The 17,364-nt window shown below is 37.6% G+C and overlaps 2 protein-coding genes and 2 long non-coding RNA genes across 11 annotated transcripts; 3 read left to right on the forward strand and 1 right to left on the reverse strand.

Annotated features, from left to right (window-relative positions):
- Positions 1-1,166: 1,166 nt before the first annotated feature.
- On the reverse strand, positions 1,167-1,626 carry LOC121051742. The gene is made up of 2 exons (XR_005806778.1): positions 1,453-1,626; positions 1,167-1,345 (listed from the first exon to the last, which is right to left on the reverse strand). It is a non-coding gene; the product is annotated as an uncharacterized LOC121051742 (long non-coding RNA).
- Positions 1,627-4,315: 2,689 nt separating this feature from the next.
- LOC112189399 lies at positions 4,316-6,359 on the forward strand. Of its 2 annotated transcripts, XR_002931909.2 has the most exons (3): positions 4,316-4,589; positions 5,230-5,305; positions 5,969-6,359. It is a non-coding gene; the product is annotated as an uncharacterized LOC112189399 (long non-coding RNA). The 2 variants fall into 2 exon arrangements; XR_005806777.1 differs by lacking the exon at positions 5,969-6,359 and having other exon boundaries at positions 5,230-5,545.
- Positions 6,360-7,401: 1,042 nt separating this feature from the next.
- LOC112189398 (thylakoid membrane protein TERC, chloroplastic) lies at positions 7,402-10,617 on the forward strand. Of its 5 annotated transcripts, none has more exons than XM_024328730.2 (5): positions 7,402-7,738; positions 8,063-8,484; positions 8,595-8,675; positions 8,788-8,844; positions 9,228-10,617. In XM_024328730.2, exons 2-5 carry the CDS (start codon positions 8,350-8,352, stop codon positions 9,348-9,350), a joined length of 396 nt encoding a protein of 131 aa, XP_024184498.1. In that variant the 5' UTR covers positions 7,402-7,738; positions 8,063-8,349; the 3' UTR covers positions 9,351-10,617. The 5 variants fall into 5 exon arrangements, with proteins under 5 accessions (XP_024184498.1, XP_024184500.1, XP_024184499.1 ...); XM_024328732.2 differs by having other exon boundaries at positions 7,402-7,692; XM_024328731.2 differs by having other exon boundaries at positions 7,402-7,688; positions 8,053-8,484.
- A 333-nt stretch (positions 10,618-10,950) lies between these two features.
- Positions 10,951-12,508, forward strand: LOC112185209 (DNA polymerase alpha catalytic subunit). Of its 3 annotated transcripts, XR_005806762.1 has the most exons (4): positions 10,951-11,206; positions 11,480-11,643; positions 12,000-12,124; positions 12,220-12,504. XR_005806762.1 is itself a non-coding variant. In XM_024323414.2 (3 exons), the coding sequence occupies exons 1-3, from the start codon at positions 10,973-10,975 to the stop codon at positions 12,227-12,229; spliced, it is 408 nt and encodes a 135-aa protein (XP_024179182.2). In that variant the 5' UTR covers positions 10,951-10,972; the 3' UTR covers positions 12,230-12,508. The 3 variants fall into 3 exon arrangements, 2 of the variants coding, with proteins under 2 accessions (XP_024179182.2, XP_040370830.1); XM_024323414.2 differs by lacking the exon at positions 12,000-12,124 and having other exon boundaries at positions 12,220-12,508; XM_040514896.1 differs by having other exon boundaries at positions 12,000-12,502.
- Positions 12,509-17,364: the final 4,856 nt, after the last annotated feature.

Raw genomic sequence — 17,364 nt, forward strand, 5'->3', positions numbered from 1 at the left:
AAACAGTTATCTATACTGGCGTTTTTTAGTTATGAAAATTAAGGGTATGCTGATCTTGCTGAAAATCTGAACTGTTAGTTTTGGTTGGTAACAAACAGAGTACATGGTAGATATGAAATGTGAGGGTTGTGTTAAGGCTTTCAAGAAAATGCTACAAGTTGTTGATTGTGAGACTTTTGAGCTACTAAATTATACTTGAATTTTATGCTGTTTTGCCTCTCATCAGTAGCAATTATCACTACTAGGATAAAGTTCATAGACATCAGTTCACAATTGATGTTAAAAAAAAAATCCGATGTCTTAGTGGGTGATGTTAAAGATCGCCAAAACTAAGACATCGGTTCACAACTGATGTCTATTTTGCAACGAGACATCGGTTTAAGGTTCAAAACCGATGTAAAAACGTTAATGTGATCACCATTTTTGTGTGTTTAGCTATTGTCAAACCTTCATATTTTGGCATTAGATGCTTAATGAAATATAGGTCTAACAACACAATTATCTATTTTAACATCGTTTCTGATTTAGAAACGATGTCTGATAATATTTTACACATCGGTTCTCATAAATTTTTGCTTGTGGTTCATAAGCTTTTTGTGTGTTTGGTACATAATATTTCACTAGACATTCAATCTACATTATGTAGTATAGTTTGAACTGATGTCCATATTTATGCTAGAAATCGGTTTTGTTTATGTATCGATGTCCATAGTTATTCTAGACATCAGTTTTTCTTTATATATCGATGTCCATATTTATTCTACACATCGGTTTTTGTTTATATCTCGATGTCCATATTTATCCTAGACATCGGTTTTGTTTATATATCGATGTCCATAGTTATACTAGACATCGGTTTTTGTTTATATATCGATGTCCATAGTAATCTAGACATCAGTTTTTGTTTATATCTCGATGTCCATATTTATACTAGACATCGTTTTTGTTTATATATCGATGTTCATAGTAATGCTAGACATCGGTTTTTGTTTGGTAACTGATATATTTTCTCATTCTTGACATCGATTTTTGTTTCCAAACTGATGTATTTTCTCTTTTCTGACATCGGTTTTTGTTCTTTTTGGTTCAATTTCTAGTTTAAAAGTGGTTTGCTCTCTATGTGCATAAACCGGATTCTTTGCTAGAAAAATATCACAATAAAAATAAAAGTGTAACCAAAAGAAAATTCTCATTAATATTATTTTTGATAAAATGAGTACCAAGGAGTAGGGAGAAGGGGAAATATGGCCTAAACTTCTCCATATACAATAACAATTGAAGTCTCCTAAAGAAATTAAAATACTTGTAACTTAAGGTTCCAGTCCTTAGTGCATCGCCAATGGACCTAGCAAAAACATGTGCCAAAGAGTTGAGAACTAGTATCATAGAGAAAAGACATTACTTTCTGTAATTTTCTATTTAAGAGAAAAAAAAGAGGAAATTTATGTGTACATGGAGTTGCTACCCTTGAACTGGTGAACATGAGCACTAATCTTTTTGAAGTCTACACTTGGCTACTCTCTGTGCAATGAAAAGAAAAAAAAGGAAAAGCACATGAACAACAAAACCGAAGTATTCAAAAGCAAAGCATGAGCACAAACCAAGCAAACCAAGAGCTCAAAAATGACCAAACAAAATCAAGAACAAAACAAAAAAAGGCAAAACCAACCAAAATACAACAAAATCAAAACACATTCCATTATCTGAAAATTATTCATAAATCTCAACATTTTATGTTCCTTACCTCCAGAAACAAGGACTTTGTGTAGCTGAAAGAAGGAGTTGACATTCTTAGTTTAAAATGGGAGAAAAATTGGCTAAGCAAGAGGGTAAAATGGAAATTCAAAACACCTGTTAGAGGAGAGAAAGCAAAGGGAGATATAACATTTGCAAAGGGAGATATAACATTTGCAAAGGAGCATATGCCTGAAATGCACCCTTGAGCCTTTCCCAGAAAATAAAGAGTTACAGATAGCAAAGAAAACTTAAGAGCCCAAAAGGGTAAGTTATATGCTGCATACCAATACTTTCTTATGCAGAACACTTCATCTGCAAAGGATCAGCTTAAATGAAATCAATAAAATTGATAACAAGCTTATAAACCAGCATTAACCAGGAAATTTGGCAAACTGGTTCTTGTATCTAGCAACAAGCATAAATGTAAAACTACGCCCACTTCTTGAATTAATTTGAACCTACAGAGTATTCCTTAAGCCTAGTAAGGATCAGGGCACAAACCAAGACCCATAAGACAAACATTACAATACCACCATCACAAGCAAAAGCACAACTACTGTCCAAACTAACAGCTATTATCTAAAGCCCCAAGTAACGCAACATTTAAGTAAAACCCCACCACAAGCAAAAGCAATCTCAAGTAAGCATCAGAACAACACCGACTTCAACATCTACAAACCAAACAAACCCAAATATCATTTCCAGCTTCTCTGCACAAACGAGATGCAGAAGAATATAATTTACCAATTTGCTGTACTTTGACCACCTGACTTAAGCATACATTCTACTTTGCAATTGCCCACAATCAAATTTACATCCAAAGATGTTAAGTCACAAGCAACACCAGGTAAATGCGGTTAATTAAAACATATAATTTTAATTTCACAATGAATATACACTTGAGATTGCCAAAGAAGTTGCGAGTAGGTATCCAGAAGGACCACGCAAGCTTCATCCAAAAACATCTGCAATCAGTAAGCAGATGATTAGATAAGAGATTACTGTGCATGTCAAGACTCTTACAAACAAGATCGAACCTTTGTGGCTTGTCTAGAACTAAATAATTGCAGCCAGATGCTTACAGGTCAGCAATCACAGATAACAAAACCTACACATGTTAAACTCAAATACCCATAATTTTAAACTCAAAAACCCAGTTAAAAGATTCAAACTTTATCATGAAAAACATAAACTCAAACCATTATCAAATCCCAGAACACTTCACCTCAAAACCCACATAAAAAACCAAACTTTCTTCAATTAGAAAGCAGAGATAAAGTTTCTTTAGCTAACCTTCCACATGGGCCTCTCCATGTTTGAACTCTCCCACAACTAATTTCTTATCTAACACAATGAAAGCCAAATTCAATTCTTTAAAACCAAAACCAAGATGACCCTCCAATCTGATTCTTTGACGTCCCTGAGGCTGGGAATTACAAAGGTAAACAGAAGGCTCTATCCAATCTGATTCTGTCCCAAATGAAGATACTCGCTGCACCGAACCAGAAGCACTCAAAATCAGATCAGCTACATCCTTGTCCAAGTACTCGGAACCAAATTTATAACAGATAAACTGGGGGTGATGAGTTGGACTGAACACCCTATTAATGTAAAATCATATCAATTTAACACCATCTCATGAATAATGACAGTTATGGCGTGAAATGCAATGTCAATATAAACCAAGCTATGCTTAATTCAAAAACCAACGATCATAACCAAGTCACAAAAAGCACATAAGACCAACTAACTAATTTATATATAGGGTACGTAGCAAATCATATATATATTTCAAAACATATGCTATTCAAATAGCCAACTTTTGTGATCATAGTATCATGCATACAACATTTTTGTCCATATAAATGAATATAAAGAAAGAGAGAATGTAATAACCCAAAAATTTCAAATTATTTTCCGAGGAATTGATTTCGTGAACATGCAGCACGCTCAAATTAGAGTCCACATAAATAAACTGCGATCTGCAGAAACTTTCGTTTTATTTTCGGAATTCATTGGAATGAGCAAAGGAGACTTTTCGCTTTTGCTAAAGTTTCCAAGTGGGAAACACAAACCTCTTTCTTTATTTTTCTTTTTCTTTCTTTTCTCTCTTTTCTCCCTTTCGGCCGCACTCACACCTCATCATTTTTCTCTTTGTATCGTCTTCTTCCTCTCCCTGTCACTGACCATGGAGCAGAAGAAGGAGAAAGAGGCTTGCGGAACAGTGATGGATCTGCAGCAGATGCCGGAGGGTTGCATAGCCAACATCGTATCGTTGACGACTCCTGAAGAGGCCTGCCGCCTGTCGTTGCTCTCTAAGAAATTCAAGTTAGCGGCGGAATCCGACGCCGTTTGGGACAAGTTCCTTCCGCCTGAGACACCCACGATCCAGTCCCAGTCCGGCGAATCTGGATTATTGGCCGCCTGATCCAAGAAGGAGCTTTACCTCGCTCTCTGCAACAGACCTGTCCTCATCGACGATGGAGGTGGCTGAGCTTCTTCTTGTTGGCTGGCTTGAAATCAGTGGGAAACTTGAAACACGCATGTTGTCCCCATCGACTCTGTACAAAGCTTACCTTGTGGTCAAGTTTGCTTGAAATGCTTTTGGATTTAAACACCTACCTGGGGAGGTCTCTGTAGGTCTGGAGGGAGGAGAACGTACTAAGCAGACTCTGCTTCTTCACATCGATGGAAAACTACGAAAGAGAGATGGCTTACTCAAAAGAGAGGGGTGATGCCGAAGGGGACACAGTGCGTGAAGTGGTGATCAATGACGACCGATACCAGAGGGAGAGCCCCGAGTGGTTGGAGATTGAGCTCGGCCACCATATTTTTTCAGGCCACTTATTTGGGTAATCTTCGTACCCTTTTTGGTTTAAAAAATTGGTTGTTGTGAATTGGAAAGCCTATACTTGTTTTATTAGTTTGGGAACTGAAGTGTATAGAATTATAAAATTGTGAAGTTTTGGAGAAGTTGGAGGTCGTGGAGTTGGTTTCGATTGAAGTTGATTTTGGGTTAAATTGATGGTGAATGACAGATTATACAAATATACTGTTGGATTAGTCACCTATTAGTGCAGGGAATGATTGATTGGTAAGGGCAAAGTGACCATATAATTGCTATTATTGTTTGGTCAAATTAATAAATTTATGGAGTTTTTAGTTGTAATTAGAATGGTTTCAATTTTATATTTGATGGTGTTTATCGGATGTTGGATTTTGATGAAATTGGCAAGTGAAGAAGGGTTGAAAACGGTGTGGAGAGGAAATTGTTAGTGAGTGGGCTTTTGTTTAATTATTGATTTTTGGAAGATCAGGCCACCGTTTTTACTTCAAATTTTAGTATGTTGAACGTATGACAATTCCGTTGACATTGTGAGGTCGCAGGCGAAGATCTGACCGTCGGATAGTCGTATAAATTCTATCCGACTGTTAGCTCGTCGTTTATTTATATTTTGAGTTAGTGGCTATGTTAAGACCGTATTGGATTAGGTGATCGACGGGATGATTTGGCGGACGATTCGTAAAATCGTGGTTGTGCTGCTAAGAAGACGCAGCTGGATTGGAGGTGAGTAAACCGCACATGGTTCATTCACGAACCGGAGTTCTAAATATTTATATTTAATGCTATAATATTTATAGCTGTTAATACATGTGCGAATGACTTTATACATATTTTATTTTTGATAAAATATACGTGTTGTTGGGTTGTGTTGAGTTATTGTTGAAAAACAGCATATTGTGAGAGGTGTTGAGTTTATTGTTGAGAAACAATATATTGAGAGAAGTGTTGAGTTTTATTGTTGAGGAACAATAAATTGTTGAGTCATGGCATACTATCAGGGAACCACGCTCTCGCGCCGGGTAGGTGGAAACGATCAGTTAGAGCTCTAGTCTGTCTGCCAAATGTTGAGTGACCTTATGAGAGAAATTGAGAGTAACTCATAAGTGTCTATATATATATATATATATATATATGAGAGTGAGAAAGTGATGTGGTTTTGGGGTGATCTTATGAGAGAAATTGAGAGTAACTCATAAGTGTCTATATATATATATATGAGAGTGAGAAAGTGACGTGGTTTTGTGATTGTGATATTATTACAATTTCATTTGCTTGAGTTGAAATTGTTATATTAAATTTGTGCAATCCTTTCGTTTACTCATACGGGCTGTCAAGCTCACCTGGTTTGTGTTGTTGCAATCCCGGTACACTATTTATATTGTGTAGCAGGAAATCCTACAGGTCAGGAGAATCGAGAAGGTGATCAGGCTGCTTAGAGTAGTGGTATTTGAGTTACAGCATTATTGTGAGTTTCGTTATGTTCATTTCGAACTTACCAATTTGGAATTTTTGAGTGTGCTGTAATAAGAAATTGAGGAGTTGGGTAATGTAATATTGAGTGGTGTGAGGCGTGTTACTCTGAAAGAAAAAATTTAGATTGGTATTTGTTTTTTTAATTATTTCATGTTTCGGATTTGAATTTATTATTTAAAATTCGGGGCGTGACAGTTTGGTATCAGAGCGTAAGGTGCATATTCGGTGATGTGTCAATACTTTCGGAGTGATGGCCCGTCTGCAGCGGATCCCCATCGTGTGCTCTTCGGTATTGGCTAAGTCATTGGGTAGGAGTTGTTTAGGCCGCTAGGTCGTTTTAGGAACGTGAATACCTTCCATGTAGTATTGACTTGGTTAATATGGACTTGTATTAGACTTATACTGTGTTTTAAGTGTTATACTTGTATTAGCCAAGCATACTTTACTTCTTAAGTGATAGATATTCGAAAGGAGTTGTACTTAGAACCGTGAAGTTGTCTTGTAGGTTGGTATTAGAATAAGTACAGTTGCCGCGAGTTATAACCTTTGAGGAATGGAGACCTTAGGATTCAACTCTGTTGAGTCATTGAGATTTGTTTTAAGAAGTGAGGTCCTTTTGGATGTTAAAGTGTTGGGTTGAAGGCATGATGTGGACCTATGTACATACCGAGTGTGGATACAAGTATAAATTGACAGAAGTTTTGTCTTCTTAAGTTGGACGTATAAATGTTTTTGGATGGGATGTACGTATCAAGGTTTAGGTATCTTGTTTTGTATCGAGTTGTTTTAGTGGAGTTTGGAAATTGATTTGTGATACGTGTTTAAAACGGCTTTGAGGTATTTATACAAATCTTATGCGAGATTGAGTTATTAGTATAAATTGAGAATCAATGAGCAGTTGGAACGAGAATTAATCTCACTAACTCAAGATGATAGGAGTGTGAGAGATTATAAGACAGAATTCTCAAGACTATTTTGGTTTAGGAGACAAATTGATGCAAAGGGATGGTCGTGAAGTTTCAGCTAGGGCTGAATACTTTCCTTTAGTGTAACGTAACACTACTAGAATAATGTCATTAGACATCGCCACTATTAAATCGGTCAGGATTGCACCTGATGTTAAAAATCGTTTTAACATCAGTTTGTGAAAAAACCGATTTCTATTATTATTATAGACATCAGTCACTAACTGAACCGATGAGAAAGGTTTTGTTGGAAAAAATTTTAAAACTGCGGAGGGACTAACTTTGAAAAATTTGAGAACGCGCGGGGACTAAAATTTCATTCCCCCCAACACTTCGTATTTTTTCCGCTTTCTCTAAAATTTCGAACCCTAGCTAATGACTTCGCAGCTCACCTTGTCGACCTCATCATTCTCCAAGCTGAAGTTCTTCGAGTCCCGACCTCCTTCTCCGACCCAAGCCGACTGGAGCCGCCTCCAACCTGACCCCAAGTCCCCGACCTCAGTCTCTGATCCCGTGTTCCCCTGCCTCGCTCTCTGACCCCGAGTCCCTGATCTCGTTCACCAGACCTCGAGCTTGAGATCTGATCTGACCTGGAGCTTATCGCCGGACCTGAGCTTGTCATTCTCCAACTTGAGCCAGCTCTAGCTAGTTCTCCAACGTCTAGTCTTGTAGGTCCTCTCTCTCCTCTTCGTGACCACCAATACTGATTTCCTGTCAGGTTTTGATCTAAAGTTCAGTCTTTTTTGTTTAATTCTTGTGTATTTGAGTTGGGTTTGTCTTTGAATGGCTTAAATCTGTGGTATTTTTAGCTGATGCCTGTTGATTGTGTTTGATTTTAGTTCTTGCACATGTTGATTGTCCGGTTTTGATCTAAAGTTCATAAAGTTTGCTGCATTTTTTTTTCCGTTTCGTCTTTTTGTTTTCTTGTTTTATTCAGAAGAAAAATCAAGTGAGGAAATTCGTTTGCTAAGCATCTTTTAGCTTAATTGCAAAATTGTTGATGTCGACGGTGCTGATCAATATTGATGTTAGTTGTCTTTAGGTGTGTGCAGCGGTAGCATTTGGAGTTGGTGTGGGTTTTAAAGACGGCGTTTGCAAGGCAACCGAGTTTTTTTCCGGGTATGAAGAAATGTGTGGTTTATGATCTTGTTAGTAGCTGATAGAAAGTTGAGCTCTCTTTATTTTCTAAACATTTAGTCATTTGACTACCTTAGTAGGTGAAAACATATATAGTGTTTAATTCAAAAGAATAGGGAACAAGCAGTTTGATCTGGTGATAGTTTTCATCTGACTGCATGGTTTGTGTATTGTGTTTGTCTGTGAGTCTACATGTTATTATCATTTGCTGCATCTACTAAGTGTTGGGACTTTTTCAGGTATTTACTGGAGCAAAGTTTGTCAGTGGACAACTTGTTTGTGTTTGTTCTGATTTTCAAGTACTTCAAAGTGCCACTTATGTATCAGGTCTTTTGTAATCCTTTTAGCATTCTAATTTGTGTTCCATATGTTCTCAAAATTTCTATGTAGGTATTGTTTTTGAAGGAATTGTGAATAGTTTGCTCGTTTGACTACAGGTTCGTGTTCTTTCATATGGTATTGCTGGTGCAATCATCTTTAGGTTGACATTGATACTCCTCGGAACAGTCACACTTCAGGTTAATATAACTCCTTTTTGTGTGTGTGTGTGTGTGTGTGTGTTTGTCTATCTGTGCTGGTTTCTGGTTTGTATTGCTCTTTCTGAAATGACCTACTGTGTTGTTTTTCTAGAGGTTTGAGGCAGTAAATCTTTTCCTCGCTGCAATATTACTTTACTCATCCTTCAAGGTATATATTCTTTGCTCTGAAAATGGTGTGGTATTTGTTATCTTAGATTAGTTTTTGAGTTAAAGATCCACTTTTGCACTTAGAGACTAGGGTGTCTCTGAAGATTTGATTAAGAACCTGATAGTTGGCTAAGGTGGTTCCATGAATATGGTTCTGTAAACCTAGTTTCGTTTTTTATTTATCTTGAAAACCATTTCCACCTTACACACAACAATGAGGACAATGTGATAGGAACTTGATTCACAACTTCTGATCTTTATGTGCTTCAGTCTGTCACTATAGGACTATATCTTTGAAATATCCTTGCTCATTTTATTGCGAGTCCATTTTTCATCAAAGAAATGCAGATGTAGGTTCTCACGATGTTTATTTTCTTGTTCTAGTTATTTTCCAGTGAAGAAGATGACACCGATCTGTCTGACAACTTTGTTGTGAAGACATGCCAGAAATTTATCCCTTTCACCGGTAATGATTTGGCTGTGTATATAATTCATTTATATAGTTGAATTTTTGTTTTCTGATTTTGTGTACGCAATTAAAACTATATCACAATTAGATAGTTTTAAGATTATTGGGGGCCTTGGCCTTGGGGATAAGCCATATGTTGCTTAAGCTTATTTTGAACTCAATATGAGTATATAAGGTTCAGCACAACCATAAAATATAAGTCTAGGAGTTCATGCTTAGGATGAACACTTTTCTTTGTCAAGAATTTCCTCACTTGATTTTTCTTCTAAATAATATTAAGAAAAGTCAAGAATTTCCTCACTTGATTTTTCTTCTAAATAATACTAAGAAAAATCAAGAATTTCCTCTTTACTTTCTAGGATAAACAAATCATTTCATTGGTTACTCTTTTGCCATCTCTTCCGTTGGCAAATACTTACCTTTGTTTGCTATAATTCTAAAATTCTGATTACTTCTTTCTCTGCGATATTGGGGTTATGTTTACTGATTGTTCGTGTTTCATGCAAAAGACTAGGGAATTTTGGCTGCATGGTTTTGATTTAGTCAGGCTCACTTTCTCGGTAACAGTTGGGGTTTGTTGTTTGTAAGTTTACTTTGTTGTTTCTGAGATTGACTTGGTTGGTGTGCACTAGTATCTCATTGAGCGAGGCAGCAAAATATGAGGTGTATGTTAAACACTACGTTTTTCCGCCAGTAATGGTTTTCCTATTGTTAGGTTATCAGATAAAAGATTGCTTTTGCATTGTTTTATAACTTTTAGGATTAGTTGTTGATGAAAATATTTGGATGAAGAACGAAGGCAAGGTAGCAGGTAGCATCCTCATCAATCTTTTTTCTCTCTGGCCTCTCTGCCAGTGACTTTGCTTTTCTGAACAAGTGTGCAGTACCATTGCAAAATACAGTTATAGTCTTAGATTCTTTGAAAATTTAAGAAACTCCATGGATTTGGGTGGTTACCACTTACTGCTGCTTTGATGAGTATCCCATTTGCCTTCCTCCTCTGTTGTTAATGATATTGATAGAGTACCTCAAGTTGGAGTTGTTTGTTTAGTTTAATGTTGTTGTTTGGGTCTTTCCCCCTCATTTTTCCCAAGAGGAAGTTTTAATGGTGAGTCTAAGTACAGTAAACTCAATATTAGTGAAAAAAAATGTAAAGGTCACCTAACCAGCTCTTATGTATCTATTGTAATGCTAATTGCATTATCTTGTAGAGCAAGGCCAATCAAATCTTTATGTACTGGTATTTATTCAGTATAATTACGATATTGCACGTGTCATGACCAAAATGTCAGTTGTTTTTTCCTTATAATGTACTATTCAAGTTTCTTAGACTCTTATCTCACTGATTTCTTGTGTTGTACTTGGCTTACCACTGTTGCTCAGGTCTTTGGTATTACTGATGATCCTCAGCCTGGATTAGAAGGACATGTTTTCCCTAATCCTGTTGACACGAAAAGCTACATAGTAATGTTGTGTTACAAGAATGGGTCTCCAGCTCGTGAAGGTAGTATCATGTGCTGATACATATCGCTAATGGTTAAAATGGTGATATAGCGACTTGTTACTTAGTATGACCTCAATCTTTATTTTAGGTATTCGGAACTGCTAAGAGAGTTTAATTTACTGATTCCAGGCTCGAGCAGTAGTAGAGGGCCAGATCATGTCTATGCGAGGTCATGCAGAAAGATATGGAGTGCCTTCTCCTCCAAAACGATTGATAGCAACTGGTAGTTCATCAGTGAATCGTGCCTTCCTGTACATTGCAGCGTGTGTATTTGGATGCAATAAGTTTGACGAAATTGTTACTGCAATAAGTTTGAAAACTATTATCAATGAGAAGCAGAATGTTAACAAAATTGTCTCTGCATCTATTGTCTGCTGTAACAAGGCCAAGGTAAGACCTAGAATCTATTTTACACTGCCTTGTGTTTTGCTAATTATTGAGTTGTCTTGTTGGAGTGCCCAATTATTGCACGTCTACTGGGATTTACCCATGACATGTAACAGAAAGTTTCTCCATTTATATAATCTTCATAAGCTTTATCCTTTGTATTCCACTTTCATAATGTGTCATTTCATAAATTCGTATTCATTCATTGCTTCTATTATGCTAAGTTACACAACATATATACTAGATTTCATAATACAGTGCTGTTTGGACTTTTAGATTGACACTCCTGTGAAGGACTCAGAATGGAAGAGTCCTGGTATGCTGAGCCACTTTACTGTTGTCCGTAAGCTTGATGGTGGCATATTTCCTATGGGGTTTACTAAAGTGGCTGCAGATAAGAATTCTAAAGCCGGATCAAATGTCTTGAGCATTGAGGGCAGGTGGGCTTTACTCGCTTATCTTGTTCTTAATGAAATTTAATTTCTGAAATTTAATTTCTGTGATAAAGGGTTTCTCTTGTAAACTTGTATTTCAAAAGTGGAGAATAGAATCTTATGCTCAATTTGGGCTCATTTCGAGTTAATTAAACAAAAAACAAGGTCCTCTGTTCCTGTGTGTTGGTTCACTAGAGACAGGCTTCAATTTTTATGCCAAATTAAGGGTGTGCCATTACCCTTTGGTATTGGTAATTGGTGTGATTTAGAAGTAATTTGTCAATTGCTTGGTCAGGTATGTCAAGTCCTAATTAATATACCAGCACATATTTGATTTTAAAAAGGGTTGCTTCTTGTGTCAGGCTTTTTCTTGATGCGTACTTCGGTACTTGCATGCTAAAGCTAGCATGCTTGACACTCTTCTGAACTGTTACTAATTCCTTATGCCTTACAATATCTCAAATTGACTGGTAGAAGCGATGAAACTGTAAGTACTTTACCAAGTAACAAGAGTTATGGCAATTAGCTTCCCAATTGTTTTCTTTTCTATTTCAGATAAGTGATTTATTTATTGAATTATAGGTATTTGTAGTGGGCGGTAAAGGATCGGAAAGGGTATACCCAACAACAACTTGACGAGGTCCGCATTGAAGTAGCCGACTACTTATAGACTTTGCTGTAGGTTCTGACCAGTTTCTTGATTTTGAGTTGGACCAGCTTGTAATTAACTTTTTTGTAGCAATTATGAACAAACAAAAATACTAATTGCTAGGCTAGCCTTGTAGTATATAGGTGCATGAATTGGGGTTTTATTTTGCCCATTTTGTAAACTGTTAAGGATGATGAATGTCGGATATAATACCCCAATTTGCAATTTATAATCACAGTTCTATTTTGTGGACATAATCCTCTTTATAGAATGTGATGTTTAGATATAAAGTTGAAATCAGTTTTAGCCATAAAAACTGATGTCCAGCAATACAGATACATCAGTTCCAAAATGAAAATCGATGTTACTAATATATCCAGACATCGGTTCATTGTTAAAAACGATATACTACCGAGTGCCAGACATCAGTTCTGAAATGAAAACCGATGTTACTAAAATATCCAGACATCGGTTCATTATCAGAAACGATATACTACCGAGTGCCAGACATCAGTTCCGAAATGAAAAGCGATGTTACTAAAACATCCAGACATCGGTTCATTGTCAGAAACGATATACTACTGAGTCCCAAACATCAGTTCCGAAAGGAAAACCGATGTTACTAAACTATCCAGACATCGGTTCATTGTCAGAAACGATATACTACCGAGTGCCAGACATCAGTTCCAAAATGAAAACCGATGTCTGTAACAGTATTACTCATCGGTTCTTAAATCAATAACGATGTTAAAACTCAAACTTGTGTTATATAATATATATTTCTTTAAGCTTTAAATACAATAAAATGTGGGTTTAACAATAGTAAAGCATGCAAGTTTGTTATCATTTAAACCTCTTTACATCGGTTTATTATAAGGAACCGATGTCTACCCGAATATTAGACATCGGCTAAAAACCGATGTCTGCATTTTCCGGATCTTTCTCATCACCCACAAAGACATCGGTTGGGTTTTTGTTTCTCATCGGTTTTTGACCGATGTCTGGGGCTATAATTCTAGTAGTGTAACCATTTGTTAGAACTTATTTTGGTTAGGGTGTTAACCATTGAATGGGATTCTTGACTCATGTGGAGTTGTGAGTAGTGTTGCGGTTAGGAAAGAAATTATTGTGGTTAATTCTTCCATGTGCTTGTAAGTTGTTGAGCAGGGTTTAAGGTGCGAGAACGGAGTTTGATCTCGTGTTTGAGTGAATGAGACGAACGATTATATATTTGTGTTGTCTCCGAGTACCTAAAATCATAAGGGTTATTTGAAGTGGGACTAGTGGTAGTTTTAGTGATTCTAAATTTAAATTAAGTTCGAGGAACGTGTTTTATATACGTGGTTGATGTTACGAGCATTATTTTTTAATGATATTTTGTGATTCACAAAGGCAACTTAATTGGAAATTTTCCGTTTGGACACCTTGATTTGTTGACCTGACTATGACTTCTGGGCATAGTTTTATTTAAGTAAAGGAAATTGATTTTGTGAATTAGTTTTCTTAAGTGTTGGATCGTAGTATGGAGATGGACTGAAGTGAATTCGGGGTTGTTTTGTGTTTTAAGTTTAAGTGGGCGGGACACTTAAAGTTTTGCAATGGAGTTGATCTTGGTCGGTAATTAATGGAGAGATTTAGAATCAACTCTCTGTAAATGATATTAGACGAGAGTGTGTTTCTGTGGTTATGGATTTTAGGAGAAATGGTTAAATGCAATTTTGGGTATTGATTCTAGTGACATGGTTGGGTATCCATAGTGGTTCGAGTGAATTACTATGCGATATGGAGTTTGATTCGGATTCTGAATCGTGGAATCATAGGGTTTGAATGGTGGTAAGTTTGATGGAGGAATTAATAGAGGAAATGGTTGAGATCTTATAAGATTAGTAAGAGTAACTCTAAAGATGTGGGTTTTTCCCAGCTAACTCAGGAAGTGTATAGCTTTATTAATCCCTGATTCTAGCGACGATATTGTTTGTGTTTGGTTTAACTCAAATGATGCTAGCTAGACCTCTGTGTGACTTAACTGATTGTTAGGTTGAATGATTGTTTGTATTACATTATTATGAACGATGTGTGCAGTAGAGTCGGCTAAGGCCTTGAAAGAGCAATGGGTGACCAAGGTTCGACCCTTGGTGTCGTTGTTGGTTGTTTAAAGGAAAGACTACCACATGAATTCAATCTTATTGACTTAGTTTACAAAAAAAAAAAAAAAAAAGAGGGAAACTACACTATTCTAAGCTAAGTCAGCAGCTCCGGATGGGTTGAGGCTGAGCTCAAGAGAAACAGGAGAGCCACTGTTGTAACCGCCTGAGCCACCAGAATAGTAACCAAATGCGCTACCTTCCTCGGATGTAGTCTTCGGGTTACCAAGGACGTCCTCACCGTGCACAGGGAACAGGGGAAGAGTTTCGACCTCCTAGTGATCTCCTCCTCGTTGTTCCATGAAAGATTGTCCTCCTGTTGTGCCAAAAGAGGTAGTACTGGTATTAGTGTTGAAGGGTGAGGAGGAATATGGGTCAACACCATAGCCGACACGTGACCCAAAATCTAGATCAATAGATCTGTCAGTACTTGTAGAACCAGTGGAACTAAAGTTTAGATCAATGGACCTACCATCATCAGTAGAACCAGTGGATCCAAAATTGAGATCGAGAGATCCACCAACCCGAACGTTCCGAAATTCCCTCAACTTCTGCCTCTCACGAGCCTTGAGGTTCTGGAACCAAAAGAAGACGTTCTTGTCCACGATCTGCCCATATTGTTGCAGATGAAGGCAGATCTTTTGAATCTGCTCTGGAGTTGGGTTTTTAAGCACCTTGTCATAGTAAAGCTCCTGGAGGATTCTTAGTTGAGCTGGTGTGGGAGTCCACCGGTTATTGGTCGGCCTGATAGGCGTGTTGGTACTACTACCGGCTGCTTGGTTGCTTCCTCCCTCCTCGGTGGGTTGCTGGGCTTGTAGTTCCATTTGTTGCTGGGTTTGAAGTTCCATTAGTTGCAGAGTTCGTGGTTCCATGGTGATGAGTTGAGAGAAAGTGAAAATTGAAGAAACGAAGTTGTCGAGTGTTTAAGGGAAATTGTTGTTAAAAGGATTGAAGTTGATGAAGTGTATTGGAGATCTGAAATTCTCAGATGAAGGAAGGGATTGAATCTTTCAGATGGAAGAAAAGATCTGAGAGAGAAGGATTGAAGATTGGTGAAGGAAAGACTGGAGATTTGAGAAGAGAAAGGCTGAAGAGTTTGAGAGAGAATGGCTAAAGCTCGGAAGAAATTTCTTTTCCTTTGGAGTGAACAGTCGCTTCCCCAAAATGCACCTATTTATAGAGCAAGGGCAAGGTGAGCAGATCTCCACCGTTGGATGGATGATCTCTGAGATTCATTCTATGCGTTGGATTAAAGTCGCCCGAAAACACGGAAAAGCTGTTGGCGTGTGGAGAGCGTGTAAGGGGACCGAGAGAATCTCGATGCGCTGTGGCAGACAGCTTTAGCCGAAAGTAAATTTGACTTTCGTAAATCACGGAAAGGATAAGCCGTGGCAGGTGGGCCGTACTTGGGCTTGTCCCGGATCAAGGCCCTCACTGTAGCTGTTGGTGGAGGCCCGATGGGCCGAGTTTCTGAAATAGTTTTGGCGAAATTAATGGGCCGGATTTCTGCAACAGTTTTGGGTATTTGGGTCGGATTGCTGAAACGGTTGAGTTTAAATAAAAGGAATTGCATGGATAGCAATGAGAACAGCTGGTGCTCTAGTGGTTGAGAGAGAAGCCCTTGTACTAGAGGTCCTAGGTTCGAACCTCACCTCTCGTTTATTTTTATTATGTTCGTATCTGACATAATAAATATAAAACATAAGGATATATTAATGAGAGCAACTCCTGCTTCGGTGGTTGGGAGCAAAACCTTGGTGTAGGAGGTCTGGAGTTCGAACCTTACTCCTTACAAATTTTTTTTGGATCTCGTATACGCTCGATATACGGATGTATATTTGATCTGTATTGTATACGTACAGTATGTAGAGCCTCATACTGTAGCCGAGCCGAATGCAGCCAAACAGTACTGCTGAGCCGAGCCGAGCCGAGTAGAAGGTTTGTGGGCCGAGTTTTTGGCCCAATTTGGTTTGGGCCTGTTTGAATTGTAGTTGGTTCGGTTTCTTTGGCCCAAGTGGCCCATATTGAATAAGAAGACGTCGTGGAGGTGCCTAATTATTATTTTTCTTTAAATTCTTGATTTAGTGAAGCGTTGTTTTTCTACACATTGCCTTGTGAGAATGGTCACTGTACTTGTAAGCCAGTACAGGGTGACGATTAGTGTGAAAATGGCTTTTTGTGCAATACCACGTGGTGATTTGAGTGTGGATTGCTTAAGGCAATTGTTGTGTTGAAATTTTGAGAAATGTGGATTGCAAAAGAATGTCGTAGTGTTGAATTGATTTAGTGGCTATTGGGATGTATTTTCATACATAGTGCCATAGCTTTGTCGATTACTACAGTTAGTAAAGATGGAGATTTGATGGTTGATTGTTTTAGGTATGAACTACAGAAAACTTTAATCGGGAGAACTGGACTCTCGATTAAATTTCGGGACGAAATTTCTTTAAGGATGGTAGATTGTAATACCCCGAAAATTTCAAATTATTTTCCGAGGACATTTTAGAATTGATTTCGTGAACATGCGGCACGCTCAAATTAGAGTCCACATAAATAAACTGCGATCTGCAGAAACTTTCATTTTATTTTCGGAATTCATTGGAACTAGTTACAGAGCCCGCGCTTTGCAGCGGGTAGTACAAATGCATCAATTGTTTTCTTTCTAACTGAACTCACATATAAGGTATGGGTGTTCTATTATATACTTGAGAGTAATCCGAAGAAACATGCGTCTTTGCCTATGTTTTTTGTGCCTTCCTTGCTAGTGCTACCCGCTCCTTGACCTGAAATAAAGATTTACACCATGAATGTCCCAATAGTTGGGATAATATAATGAGTTCCATCTCTTCTAGCTACCATCTAAACTCTAAGAGTATATATCAAATCAAGCACAAAATGAGAACTAAATCAATTTCATCACCTTAACATCATCAA

Source organism: Rosa chinensis, chromosome 2, assembly GCF_002994745.2.
Source record: "Rosa chinensis cultivar Old Blush chromosome 2, RchiOBHm-V2, whole genome shotgun sequence".
NCBI classification, from domain to species: Eukaryota; Viridiplantae; Streptophyta; class Magnoliopsida; order Rosales; family Rosaceae; genus Rosa; species Rosa chinensis.

Coding starts and splice junctions, on each gene's coding strand:
- LOC112189398 (XM_024328730.2), top strand. CDS start 8,350: ATGTTATTATCATTTGCTGCATCTACTAAGTGTTGGGACTTTTTCAGG. Junction 8,676..8,787: donor TCGGAACAGTCACACTTCAG/GTTAATATAACT, acceptor TTGTTTTTCTAG/AGGTTTGAGGCAGTAAATCT. Junction 8,845..9,227: donor TACTTTACTCATCCTTCAAG/GTATATATTCTT, acceptor TTCTTGTTCTAG/TTATTTTCCAGTGAAGAAGA.
- LOC112185209 (XM_040514896.1), top strand. CDS start 10,973: ATGTCTATGCGAGGTCATGCAGAAAGATATGGAGTGCCTTCTCCTCCA. Junction 11,207..11,479: donor TCTGCTGTAACAAGGCCAAG/GTAAGACCTAGA, acceptor TTGGACTTTTAG/ATTGACACTCCTGTGAAGGA. Junction 11,644..11,999: donor GTCTTGAGCATTGAGGGCAG/GTGGGCTTTACT, acceptor TTCTTGTGTCAG/GCTTTTTCTTGATGCGTACT.